Genomic DNA, 15,335 nt, shown 5'->3' with positions numbered 1-15,335 from the left:
AATTTTATCGTACACTTAAGTCATAAATTACTAGGTAAGTATATAATAATATTTTTATTTTTGATGAGATATTTTGATAAAAACATTGTCCTGTTACATTTGCAGTATTTGTGTTGGTGTTATTTGCTCACATAGTTTACTCAGCACTCACCACGTCCCAGTTCATAAGTCATAACACATTTTCGTTTTTTCGGTAATGCTTAGTCAATGGTGTCGTTAGTAACTAGCATTATTATCTAATTACGTTTAGAAAACATGTATCGTTACGTTTAGAAAACATAATTGTATCAAAACGCTCATGGATATAGTCCATCTATGATATTTGGTAATTTGGAGTCACTAGCTCTACCACGGTTTACTGTATCATTTTTTCTTTAATAAATTATGATTTTTTTTAATAGACTGATAATTTAGAAAAAAATTAATTGGATATCTATCATGCTCATGATTGTACTGCGTGACAAAGAAAGCGTCGCGTTGACACAACGTCACAGGACGTTGATATTCTGCGGATCACGTGCTATTTTCCTTTTATAATTGAGATTAGATGCAATACGAGATTGTGTCAATCCAGCCAATATCATGGAAGACAGAAAGAAGAGAGAAATATTATTTTCCAATTAAAATGCCTAAAGTTGCTGTTATTTTAAGTGGGCCCCTAGACCTACAATAATATCGGACAATACTTTATTGAACAACTTATATGACAATAAGAATGAAAGGCGGGCGCGTTTAATATTAACCCTAGAGTGCTCTAGAGTCTAGATTCTAGAGCTAGACGGTCAATAATATTGCAATTTGCACAGAACTTGATATTGCATAATAAAATAGATCTCACGAAAAAAAAGTATGTAGAAATATCAGTGACTTACCGCCATGGATGCGGCACGAACCCCGGGCACAGCTCGGGGCAGTTATCACATGGTCTGCCCTCAGACACCTCCTTTATCCTCACGCCCTGTAAAAAACATATTGCCATAAACACATTTGGTATTCAGCATAATAATGGTCCACAATGAATATTATGACATACTTAACAATAATGAAGATGATGCTAACAGATATAAAGATTATTTAATCTAATTTTAATAAGAAACCTGAAAAGATGACAATCGAAATTCAAATTACATCAATGACTATTAATTTTTTTGTTTTATTTTCATAGTAAATTCTCAAATAAGTCATGCCTCATGTTTTTTGCCTGTATTCTAGATATTAGTTAAAATTCAAGCGCTTATCACTAACCGATTCATCAACATTCTCTACGATATCGTCAATGTCGCGTGCATCTTCGTTATCGCAATCTTTATCTTCGTTGGAGCACTCGCTGTAGCTCTCAGACGTATCGCTGTCTCTTCTTCCACCGAATAGTTTAAAAATTCCCTTCTTTTCGGCCCACGATTCTGCCACACCTTCTTTAAAGCTTATATGTTTCTTCTCTTTCTTCTTGTGTATTTTAAACGGGACCTGTTTCAGCTTGGGCTGCATTACATACGAAGGTTTCGGTGACGATTTTCGAAAGAGTTTGTTATAGTCTTCCTCGGTTACCCCACAGTGGTAAATGAGGTAGTCCTTGATGATCTGTTCCGTACCACTCGGATCTCTCCAATATGTTTCTTTCTTTCTCACACCAAGGTAGTAATCTAGATCTCTCTCTCCCATGTCGTCCTCGCTCTCCTCATCTTCGTCGACATTGGCGGGTTTCTCGTCGTTTTGAGTTTGGAACTCCTCAACTATTTTGGCCAGCAGATGGTACTTTTTTGTGTTCGGTGATCTCTTTAATAAGTTGCTGGTATTCGTGGTCAAAAACTTCGTAGTTTTACGACAGACCATAGCAACAGATTCTCGTCTTCGCCTCAAGTACATTTTGCGTTTACTTATTTCCGAGTGAAAAAAGCTCTTGAAAAACTTTATCAGCTTTCTCAGGCTGTTCATATCAATCCATGGCTTCCCATTGAATACTTAACAACTGAGTTTTATATTGGACCAATTAGACCGATCAGTTTCAATTATTCGCGTATTAATTACCCCCAATTAGCAGCGGGAAGTGGACGCGGCCGCGCGGGGCTGGGCTACATTTTTACTGACCATCGCCGGAGTGACGTGATAATGGTCACCTGCCTGGGCGTGTGAGGAAGCGACCAGCTCCTGCTGGCCCCGCCAAGTGCCGAGCCCTCCTTGTAACCTGAGAAGCGCACGTAAGTTACGGGACCAGGTTACGCTGGTTCGACCGGCCATAGGGGTGTGGAGACTTTACGGCGATGCAAACAGAACAGCTGTTTATTGCGAGTCGCCGGTCAAATTGTACCATCCCAACGAAATCGCCGGTTATTAGCTTGTTATGTGGCGTGATTGGCTAATTTGACGAATTGTGATCTCATTTCGGTTCTCAGTGTTTGTGGCAGATCATAATAATATCTATAATATCTATGGACGCTTCACACCACGTCAGTCTGGCCCTGTGGTAAGTACCTGCAGGACTTGTGTTACAGGTACCAGACAACGGAAATATATTTAATACTTTTATACTATACATATATTTAAGATTTTATTATATCATACACATATTTAATACACATCCATGACCCAGGAAAACTTTTTGTTCCGTCGGCGGGACTCGACTAAACTTTTCTTGAAAATGGCTACGTAAAAAAATTGTTAAAAAAAAAACTATTTTTTTTTAACCAACTTATAATGAAAGTATGTTAAAAATGTTAAGGTATTAATTGTGTCGTCTGCCAAACAGCTCCTGATATTCAACACAAGGTAGCCAGCAGCTGAAAAAGTTTGCTCAGCTTCCACGCTGGTTGGTACAATTGTCATTTAAAGTGAATTATAGGTGAATTGATGGTAAATTGCTTAGTGGGCTGCCTGTAGCCAGTTCACGCACTCCCGCGCGCAGCGTTACACATATGAATTACGCTTTTTGTAATCCCGCCAGTCCCGCGGGATCCCGCTAAATTTTCGACCGGGATTAGTCCCGCAAAATGCATGCGGGATCCCGGTATTTCGGGATCCCGGTATCCCGGTATTGCATTCCCTAGTTACAAGGATTGTTCAAATTATAAAGGAAAAAAATGAGTACATGTGCATGTTACCATAGATAAAGGAAAATACAGTGTGTAACAAAAATAAGTGATAATACTTTAGGGTGTGTATGTGTTCCTTGTAGACAGTTCACTGTGAAAGTAGCAGATCTGAAAGACGAAATTTTTTTTTTCACTTTTGTATGGGCAAGGCCCCGAGCGTCACGAGTTTCCCCATACAAAAGAGAAAAAAAAATTTGGTCTTTCAGCGCTGCTACTTTCACAGTGAACTCTCTATAAGGAACACGTACACACCCTAAAGTATTATCACTTATTTTTATTACACTCTGTATAAAATGTTATCATTTTCTTCAATTCACGTCTTCAATTACAAAATCAAAAATGCTATCTCAAATTACTTATTAAAATAGCATTTACGATAAATATAAAAGAAATGTGCTTTAATTAAGTAGGTAAAATTAAAAAAAAATGAATATGGCGTGGTTTGTTCTTCGACTTTTCATTGTTTCATTCAACAACGTGGTAAAATTTTCAGCACTATTTATAGTATAAATGTTAATAAACTAAACAATTTTAATTTTGAGTGTTTTTTTTTTCATATGTGTGCCGCACGTAAAAATCTATTCTGCGTTAACCCAAAATTTGATACGCCTACTGCCATCTACATTATTCATGAGGTACTATTAAATTGGCAAGTAAGCCACAGCGCCATCTATTGGAGAGTAGCGAAACAACAAACCTTTTAGTTTTTCGAACTTACACGGTGGTTCGAATCTTATGTAGCAAAAATTTGTTTACAGAATTGTGAAAATAAACAAAGAAAAGTTTTAAAAATTCAAGTCTTGATAAATTACACAATGACATTCGTTATATTTGGGTTTTTTACCTTAAAAATGAGAGCTTAGATAGAGACAGCTTCCTTTGTTTACGTATTCACCTCACCGAAGAACTGAGTAATGATTTTAAAACTTGTTACAAGCAACTTTATTGACAAGTGAAATTCCCCAAAAACCTGATTTTAAGATGTCGGCCAGCATTTATCAATAGTTTACAATGTACACTTTACATTATTGCGAGAAAGTGCAAAGCAATATCTCGGGGAGTTAACATTCCTCGCTGTCAAACGCGCGCCTGCGATATTCCAATTTTGAATTCTTGCTCAATACAGCCATTGGAAATTGGAATTAATATTTGAATACTAGATGACCCGGTGGACTTCGTGTCACTTCCCTCCCAATATGGCTTATATTCTCTGGACCTCCACGAATATTTCAAGACTATCAGCCAAATCGGTTCAGCCGTTTCATATTTTAGCGCGACTAGTAAAATTTAAAATTAATTTTCATATTATAGATTTAAAAAATATTCGGTAGTCGCAAATAAAGCCGCGAGTCGGTAAAATCGAAATTCTTATTTAATATTTTTCACTTATTTTTATTTATTTTGTAAACTGTGTTGTTTGTGGGTTGAACTCACCCTAAGGGTGGGTTGCACCAACTTACTTTAACTATAACTTTAACTACAATACAAAATGTCAAATCTTTGGTTAAAGTTAAAAATGGACGCCATCAAGACGCCATATTTAACCATAACCACAGAGCTCGATAAGGCTTTAAATGCACGTGGCAAAAAAGGAACTAACGCTGCCATCATACAAAAACGCTATTTTTGACAGTTCTCCTTTAAAAGCAGCGCCCCGCCCACGTTTTTATAACTTTTCTGTCAAATTCTGTGGACAAAGTTAAGGTTAAAGTTAAATTTGCCTTAACTATAACCATAACTTTGACCATAACTTAAAATTTAACCACGCCTCTGGTGCAACCCAACCTAAGTGAATTAATTAGTTTAGATCTTAGTATGAGCTCCGTGGTTTAGATATTTTTGTACTTATATAATTCATTAACTGTTGCTATGAAGCGGGAAAATTCAAGAAAGTTTATTACAATTTTCATAAAATTAATATATTACATCGCAAATAATATTTTATTATAATGTCTATTAATAATAATATAAGTAAAGGCTGTTTTCTTCGGGGTCTTAGCGTGTAAGTATATTGTTTTATACAAATAGTATTTTACTTACGTTGTATTTGAGATACGTCATACAACGTAAGAAACTTCCGAAATATTCCATACTTTTTGTAACACCCAGTTCACAGTATAGCAATATGACATATTCCTACAGTAGTGAAACGAATGTACTTGCGCAGAGCAACGGAGGGGTAGCCGCGGGGAAGCGGGCGGCGCGGGCCCGCGTACACAAACTCGCGGAGTTTGTGTACCTGCGCCCACAGGGGTGACGTTGGCGCGTTGTCTACGAATTTTGGGTTGTAAAACGATAACTTATCTTATAAACAATGGGATATTATAATAAATGTTCAGTGTACGGATGTAAATCTGATTCAAAAAACAAAAAGGATTTAAATTTTCATAAATATCGGCTCACAGTTTACACTAATATTGTGTTGGCTTTGGCGGCATTTATTTGCATCTCTGTTTTATTGTTTACGTTGTAAGAAGTGTAACAAGGAGAGAAACAAAATAGAATAAATTAAAAATCTGTCAAATACCCTGTTACATACTAATTAGTACCTACCTACCCAGGTACACATATCAAATGTAACATACCGCGCCCTTACCGCGCACGAAATAAGAGTTTTGAAGTGCTTCTGTTACACCTGACGTGTGATTAATTATTGGATATTTTATATATTCGAAATTTCGAATGCGTCTTCATTATTTTAATCCTTCGATCGTGATTCGTGGATCCTTGGAAATCTATTGTTATTCTATTGTGTCTCGCTCACTGGTGAGCTTATGGGGCTTGATGGGTTAATTATTTTTTTAAATAGAGAACTAAAATCATCTAAAAATAAAGTTTCACGTAAATATCTGGCAGTACGACATAATATGTACGATTCACCTACCGGCTCAAAAATTTCCTTTCCACTCCGGTCAGGACATTGCTGGTCCATTCCATTATCTTTCCTATAATTAACTATGGTGACCTGTGCTGTTTAGATCTTAATGCCAACAAACTCGATAAACTCGACCGATTGTTTAATAATTGCCTCCGATTCATATTCAACCTTCGAAAATACGACCATGTTTCTTCGTATCGCTCCAAGGTACACTTACCAGTACGTCAGCGCCACTCTGTGCAGGCACTGTGTGTGCTAAATTCACTGCTGCATCATCCCCATACTCCCGAACATCTCGCCCCTCACTTTCAATACAGTGCAGTGCAGCAGGCACGATAAAAACCTCTGATCCACTTCAAATCAGCTTTTAAGTTGCCCTTCTTACAAGTCAAGTTCCGTCCACCTTTCTTTTAATATCCAGGCTATTCTCCTCTGGAACGCTCTTCCTCCGGAAATCAGAATGTCAAAAACCAGAGATACTTTTAAGCGCAGGGTACGTGAGTTTTACTTGAAACAGTTGGCAGACTCTTAGTTTTCATAATTTATGGCATAAATTAATATTTATAATATTTTTAGCATCATCATTGATCAACTATATATTATTATAATATAGTTATTATATAATTATATATTACGTATGGTTATTGGTTTTATTTATATATAATTTTATGTGTGATAATATGTATATTATAAGTATAGTATAATATTATACAATATATATTTTATAAGTATAATATATATTTATTATTTTTTTCTGCCTTTTCCTCTTTCAACTCAATATTAAATAATGATACACTTTCCTTGCACTTATTCCACTTTATTTTAATATATTTATTACAAAATTGTTAAATACACGACCGGTTTCGAAAAAATCATCATCAGGTGTACTGCAGGTAATTTTAAATTTTTAAAAAATTTGTAAACAAAAAATGGGTTGTCAGCACCACAAATTTTTCCTACCATTCAGTAAAATTTTTATACCATAAACAATATTTTCTACCAAAAATCACAAATTAAATTTTAAATGTATACCTATAACATTGATAAACTAAAAACAATAATTACTTTAAAAAATATCAGCAAATCAATTAAATGTCATATAACCATAAGTAATAATACAATAATAATAACAATTCATAAAAATACGTCAATCTTTAAATAAGTCAATAATGTCACAAAATAATAAATTGATAAAAAACATGTCATAGTAATGCCAATGTCAGTTTATAAAATCTCTAATAACTAAATTAATTAATGTAAAATAATGTCCTAAAATAAATTTTAAATGTCTTGTAATAGTACCGAATTTGAGAGGCATGTCTGATCATTTAAAAGGTTCCCATATTTCTTGTGTTTGTTTATTTCCAGTGCTTCTAATGCATCCATCTTCCTGCTTTTCAGAGAATTCTGCAAAACGAAGATACAAAGGTAGCGTTTTACACCACAGGTTCCCTTAAGAATTTATTGTGTAACAATAAAGACAAATATAATATCACAGACAGCAGTGGTATATACAAACTTACCTGCGATACATGTAGTGGAGTATATATAGGCCAAACAGGTAGAAAATTTAAAACAAGAATCAAAGAACATCTAACAGCATGGAAGAAGAAAACGGATAGATCCACATTTGCCGAACACTTAAATACCAATGGACATCACTTCGATCCCGATAAAAACATCGAATATCTACATGTATTGCCGAAAAGCAGGAAGATGGATGCATTAGAAGCACTGGAAATAAACAAACACAAGAAATGTGGGAACCTTTTAAATGATCAGACATGCCTCTCAAATTCGGTACTATTACAAGACATTTAAAATTTATTTTAGGACATTATTTTACATTTGACATTAATTAATTTAGTTATTAGAGATTTTATAAACTGACATTGGCATTACTATGACATGTTTTTTATCAATTTATTATTTTGTGACATTATTGACTTATTTAAAGATTGACGTATTTTTATGAATTGTTATTATTATTGTATTATTACTTATGGTTATATGACATTTAATTGATTTGCTGATATTTTTTAAAGTAATTATTGTTTTTAGTTTATCAATGTTATAGGTATACATTTAAAATTTAATTTGTGATTTTTGGTAGAAAATATTGTTTATGGTATAAAAATTTTACTGAATGGTAGGAAAAATTTGTGGTGCTGACAACCCATTTTTTGTTTACAAATTTTTTAAAAATTTAAAATTACCTGCAGTACACCTGATGATGATTTTTTCGAAACCGGTCGTGTATTTAACAATTTTGTAATAAATATATTAAAATAAAGTGGAATAAGTGCAAGGAAAGTGTATAATTATTTAATATTGAAGATGAATTTCCACCAAGAAGTGACAGTACATTCAATATCATATCTTTCAACTCGACTGGCACCTATACAACTTTGTCCTTGTATAGCCCAAAGGTTGACTGGTAGATAATGCCATACGGCATTAAGTCCACCTTTGTACCTATATGCGCATAAAGTTTTTAAAATAAATAAATATGTAAATATAACACGCTGATTAAACAGATTAAATGATAACATTTGCATTACAAGCACAATATTTTATTTTTATTTTATTTCCCGTTCCGTGGCAACCCTGGCTCGGTACCTGTCATCGGTGGCGGCATCGTGCGACATCAAAGGCGTTTCGTTACTGTAGGGACTAATATTGCTATACTGTGCCCAGTTTCCATACTAATAGCGAATGTATCATGTGTCTTTCACTTTTTTACGCCTAAACCGCTGATTTTGGTTTGTGGGCCGTGGGTTGCACTAGAGGTGTGGTTATAATTACAGTTATGGTCAAAGTTATGGTTATAGTTAGGGCTGACTTAACTTTAACCTTAACTTTGACCACAGAATTTGACAGATGTCTGTTGCTGGTCCGTCAAGGCTTTAAATGAACATGGGCGGGGGCGCTGCTGGTAAAGGAGAACTGTCAAAAACGGCGTTTTTGTATGATGACAACGATAGTTCCTTTTTTCGCCACGCTCATTTAAAGCCTTGTCGAGCTCTATGGTTATGGTTAAATATGGCGTTCATTTTTTACTTTAACCAAAGATTTGACATTTAGCATTGTAGTTATAGTTAAAGTTATACTTATTTAAAGTTACAACTTACAGTTATAGTTAAATTAAGTTGGTGCAACCCACCCTCAATTGTTATGGAGATAAAACATTTAACCGCCGCACTCAGAGAGGAACAATAATAACTTAATCGATTCAAAATTTTGACATGAGCCCCATACATTATCTGTCAAACTCTTCTCAAATTGAAGGTTAATGATCTTTGAGGGAACTGCCGTAAGTCCCGAATAAAGACATGTTTTATGGTGAAAAAGGTAGAGTTAACGCGTTAGATACGAGTTGGTATGCAACCAAGCGGGGCGTAATAATTAATAAATAACGTTACATATTTTTGGAAGGTAAGGCTTCACAGTATTCAGAGCATGTAATATGTTTAACTACCATGAAGTAATATTTAAACAGTAAACTACCGTCGAGGTCAAACAAAAGTATCATCCATTCACCATTTTACAAACAAAATTACTCATATCATGTAACACGATCCTTACGTGTGACCTAATTCATAAGCGAAAGCGATTCTGTAGTGATTGGTTGAATGAAGTTAAAAAATAAAATAACTGACATCATGAGTCATAAATAAAATATACTTAATATAATATATGTTATTGATTGTACTGTCGGTTGTTGGTGGAAATTCATATTGAACACTAATAAAACATAACTTTTCGTGCACTTTTTCATCTTATACAAAGGTAAACAAAGTGCACGAGAAGTTGTGTTTTATTAGTGTTAATATATAGAGAATCGTGCAGATTAGACTGTGCTGTGACAAGACTTGGAAAGGAGTTCGAACATTTTTGTATGGAGCCTGGCATATCTAGCCGCCGGCCATTTTGATTTTTTTTTCAAAATTTCCGAGCACGATAGAAGTGGTATATTTGGAAAGAGTACGCTTATACAAACAAAAAATGTTTGTAACATAGTATCCTAAAGTGTCACGTTTCCGAGATATTCGGCCGATATTCCGAGATATGGCGATATTTACTTCTAAAAAAAAAACAAGATGGCCAATGCCACAAAGGTCCGTACCCCTTTTTGGTCTTGCTTGGAATTGGCCTTGCTGAAATACGTTCAATCATAATCTTTACAAGACCAATATCAAAAATGAAGAAGACCAATATCAAGAATGATTATAAGAAGCTACATAGATAATATTCATGTATCACGAAGAAACTGTACATTTTCCGCATTATAAACCATCCTAACTATGTACCGGGAGGGGATATTAATCCTCCTCCGGTACACAAAGTATCTTCGAAATTCTGCGAATCTTATGACTTGGACTGGCACGACGTTTTTCGGTTGATTTGGTGTTCACTGTTCAGGGTCATGTATGAATCATAACAATTTATTGTACACTTGGGCCGGATCACTTGTGAATTGTATGCAGAAAAAGGATCTGTCGTCTGTCTGTCCTTTATCTACTCTCCGCCTTACTGATAAAAACACTCACTCATTTTCTTACAGGTTGAGGATTATTTCGCGGAATATTGCTAAAAATAGTAATACACTAAATTTTAAAATAAAAATATTGTGTATCCTTGATCCCCTATACGTGTAAAAACTAAAAACACACGTGCATTTTTTTTTTAATAGCTCCCACACCGATTTCGGTGACGGTGGCCGGTTTCATTGATACTAGGCCAGCTACGCAGGAGTAATTTTATAGTGCCCAAGTGTGTGCGCAGTACACAAGAGCACTCTCTATTCCTTTACTCTCATAACCCAGTGGGACGGAAGACCGACACGACCGGCGAGAGATCAGGCGCAGGACCGACTTTTTACATGCCCATCCGACGCATGGATCATCTTACTTGTCAGACAATCAGGTGATCAGCCTGCATTGTCCTAACCAAACTTGGAAATAACATGTTTCCAACGCGGGATTCGAACCCACGACCTCCTAGTCAAGAGCCGCGCTCTGTACCACTAGACCACGGAGGCGCTACGACACGTGCATACTTATCACACGAACTACTGGAGCAAAAAACAGATGTATCATCTATGACACTAACATCTCAGGGGGCCTACTACAACCTCTTAAAGCAGTATTATTTTAATCTTACTTTATGATTTCGTACCATCACCTCTTAAAAGTAAGATTACTTTATGATTGTTCCGTCAAGACGTTTTGTGACGTCATGTCCCGATTCATTCGCTCTCAGCGTACCATGAGCTCCGTTTTGTAACCGTTTGACAGATGAGCAAGATTACTTTAACGTCAAACTAGCGATCTTAAATCCGCTGTGAAATATCAACTTTTTTAAGATTGTTTTGCATTTTTTACTGTTTTTTAGTAAAATTATATTTGAAAATTGAGTACGGTACGACTTTAAATTACGCATATTATGTATTAACAACAAAATTCTTAACTTTATTTGTATTTAAAGTTAACCATGTACATAAAAAACGGCGTTTGTTTTGAGATAACCAATGTATTAAATATTTACTAAACGTACCTTCTATTTACCTTATAATAGAAAATATCGAAACAGTCTTCAAAGTCGCGCAACTCACACACCACTTAAAACTTTTTTGTTTTAGCGTACCACACCAACACTTCACGTCTTATTTGGGTTTCAGCATTGGTTTTTCAACAATTTCACTATTTGATTTAATTCTTATTGTTAACAATTTAGCGCTGAATCGGTTTAATTTATTGAAATATTTTGGTTTAGTACCATTCAAATTCTCTACAGTCACTAATAAGTTTTTTCTACATAATATGTTTAGACTAATTAGACACTTCATTTGTTTACACAATCGTGTGAGAGTGACAAAAAGCTTTATAGCTGCTATCTCGCTTCCACCCATGACAATTCATTTGTTTATACAATCGTGTGAGAGAGACAAAGCGCTTTGTAGCTGCTATCTCGCTTCCACCCATTGATAAATGTAAACAAATAATTTGATATCGTTCGTTCTTTCCCATCACTTAGCAGGAATAAAACAAGATTGTTTTCATACACTTTAAAAAGTTCATGGTACGAATCAAAGTAAGGTTATTGTAATCTTACAACAAAGTGTTCTGGAAACATGATAGTTTTAGGAAAGGTTGTGGTAGGCCGCCAGGAACGCTAGCTAAATCTGTGACGGAAAGCTCTGTAAGGGTTGATTCAGACCGCAACGCGACGCGTAGATGCATTTCAAAATAAGTATGGATTTGACAGATTCGCAAGACGTCTCACGCTGACGACATCTGTCAAATCCATACAAATTTAGGTCGCGTCGCGTCGCGCCTCGCCTCGTCACGTTGCGGTCTGAATTGACCCTAACACTCTATAGTCTATACTCTATATCATCTTTACTCAACACTTAGGTACACCATGTTACATGTATCATATGTGGACTGTGATGCATTGTCACTGGATCACCCTGTATCATCTGTGAGACTGCTGTGACTTTATCGCCCTGTATTATATTTGACGCAAAGCCACTGGATCATTCTGTATCATCTGTGACACCAACATCACTATACCACTCCGTATCACGTATGAGGTGATCCCTGTGTCACCCTCTATCATTTGTGATGCATTGTCACTGTATCAGCCTGTATGCAGTGTGACGCGATCCCTGTGTCACCCTCTATCATTTGTGATGCATTGTCACTGTATCAGCCTGTATGCAGTGCGAGCGAGGTCACTGTATCACCCTGTATCCCGAGTGACGTCCAGCGCTTCGTGTATACAGGGTGACACAGTGATAGATTGAGCGCCTAACTCGATATGCTGATGTCATAGGTTCTATTTTGATACTCGAGTCCTCGACAATGGATATTGTTATTTCATTTTTAGGGTTCCGTGGTACTAGGAATAAAATTAATTGTATATCTGCCTAAAGAGTGTAATTGAGCAGATGAATCGCATAATAATTAAATCTTGTTATTTACAATTTACTACAATACTAGCACACAACACAAATTTTCTTCTAAATCGGACAAAAATCTTCTTCTAAAATCTAAATAATATTTCTTCAGTTCTATGTCGATGTGGCTCCAAAAAAACAGTTTATCATATAAACATCTTATAATACTCGTAAGTACGGTCTACGTATGCCTCTTTTCAACGAGACTGAAAATTGGAAAAAGAGAAAAACGTTAAAAAAGAATTCTAGAATATTCTAAACATTATTCAAATAACGAAGGTCTGAGTCACGTGGCCCTTAGCAGCACCTCTCACCACCTGCGCCCTTGTTGTCGATCACACCAACTTACTACTAAATATCTACTAGAAATATGCTTTGACTTCGTGTGGACATTCATACTAGGTAAAATATCTTTACTAATATTATAAATGCGAAAGTTTGTCTTTTTTTTTTTTTTTCTTTTGAAAACGGTTGAACCAATTGATATGAAACTTGAATGGAAAAATTATGGTGTCTACTAGTTCTTGGTTAATATTTAGATCAAAATAAAATTTAATGAAACCTGATGTTATATTAAAATACGTTAAAATAATTACTTTAACTATTAATGTAATTAAATTTTGTGAATGTAAAAGTCGGATTTGTCTTTCATACAATTCATTCCCACCGCGATCACGCTATATTTTGTTCTTTCATGTGCGTAACATACCACTCCTGTAATTTAATAATTAAGTAATGTTTAGGTACGTAAGGCTTTAAAGGCGCGCTTAAAATATAGAAGGAAAAAGAACTACTTAAAAATAATATGCAAATAAGCAAAAAAATAAATAAATAGCGCAGCACTGAAGCCGGAAAAGCCTACAGAAGTGAAAATAATAGGGAAAGCGTATGGCACGCCGTGAGATGCCAGCATAACATCACCCAGGCCACCACATGGCTCATATTTCATTCGCGCGTTAGTCAATCTCTTAAACCCGTAACGCATCTAAAGTAGTTTTTCATTTCACCAAAAAAAATGCTTGATTGAAATCAAACTAAATCATCTTTTAAAAAGTATAAACACTAAACAGGTATTATTATAAACAGAAACTAATAGAAATCTACGGACGAAACTTCCAAACGATAGAAGTTAGCACCTCTAATATAATTTTAAAAAGAATTTAATAATGGACCTCGAAAGTTGGAAAGTTATCGAAAGCTTAAGTTTTAATGAGGAAACATTATATTTGTCGCAATTAGCGCCGAAGCTCCCGTATCAAAGTCGAAAGCTCTGACCGTGAACTTGCAAGTTCCCTCGAAACTTATTTACCGAACTTTCATTAAATGATCATTTGTCTTATATCGAGTTTAAAGTTCAGGTTACTTTTGAACTCGTGTCATAAACCAGGTCTCAGGCTAGTTTAAAATGTTTTGATTACTATTATACATATAAAATGCGAATGCTTGTCTGTCTGTACTCTATTCACACTGAAATCGCTGAACCGATTTAGATGATATAGGGATGTGGATAATTTGAGTCTTGAGAAGGGACGAAAGATAGTTTTAACTTTTAACCTATCAAGCCCCGTAAGGACACCGCAACAACATTCTATAACAACAATAGATTTCTAAGAATCCGCGATCAAAGTATTAAGAGCTCACCTGACTCTAAAAATCAAACATTGTCCTTCTCTCTTCACACTCACGCCCGTCTTTCATATGCCAGGTGAAAAAGGACGGCGCGGAATCATCGCCAAGTTAGTTTTACTTGAATAAAAGACGAACTATAATGATTATGAAAAAAGTGTTTTGAGCAAATTTAGGTTTTATCAATACCTTTTTAGATATTAAAAAATATTAAAGAAAAGACAGCAAACTTCGAAGATCCAAGCAAAAATGTGTCTAAAACAAGGTTTTTTGTAAAAAAGAAACTATCGAGCATTTTTTGAGTAATCGTGTTTTCGTCTTGAGCATTTAATTTTCATGAACAGAAGTTACTTGTGTCAAAAAATCAGTTTTCTAGACCTTACAGATTTTGAGATCTAGGTTAAAGTATGTAGTCAAGTTAGGGTCATATGGACTCATAATGGAGGTAACGTACTATTTGAATTTCGATAATACGACAATGACGTTGCCGACTATAAAATAATATACACAGTTATAATATAATACCACTTTTTACTCAGGGCAAAAATTTAACTAATTAAAGTAAAAAAAAAGTCCTGAATATTAATAGATATAATATTATGATAAATTTAGTATCAAACTATTAACCTACTGCTCGCTAAAAGGTTCGAAACATAATATTAACCCTCACAGGGGCTATTAAGTTTTTTGACATTAAAGGGTTAAGGGTTAGTCGTTACATCTGTCGCTAGTTCTTTCCGGGCTGTTTGAGCTTTCTTCGTTATTGTTAAATAGATAAAAA

The 15,335-nt window shown here is 35.1% G+C and overlaps 1 protein-coding gene across 2 annotated transcripts in view; it reads right to left on the bottom strand.

The window, feature by feature from the left end:
- LOC121731023 (four and a half LIM domains protein 2) overlaps window positions 1-15,335 on the bottom strand; it is a 170,976-nt gene that overhangs the window by 103,487 nt on the left and 52,154 nt on the right. The window contains exons 1-2 of one of the 2 annotated variants that reach the window (XM_042120319.1): window positions 1,246-1,890; window positions 873-958 (exon numbers count right to left, since the gene is read on the bottom strand). In XM_042120319.1, the coding sequence (XP_041976253.1) occupies window positions 873-958; window positions 1,246-1,866 (707 nt within the window). In that variant the 5' untranslated portion in view covers window positions 1,867-1,890. Of the gene's footprint in view, window positions 1-872; window positions 959-1,245; window positions 1,891-15,335 lie in introns of those variants that run through there. The other variant, XM_042120323.1, reaches the window with a different exon arrangement.

Source organism: Aricia agestis, chromosome 10 (genome assembly GCF_905147365.1).
Source record: "Aricia agestis chromosome 10, ilAriAges1.1, whole genome shotgun sequence".
In the NCBI taxonomy this organism is placed as follows: domain Eukaryota; kingdom Metazoa; phylum Arthropoda; class Insecta; order Lepidoptera; family Lycaenidae; genus Aricia; species Aricia agestis.
This window is presented reverse-complemented; position numbering and strand designations above follow the sequence as displayed.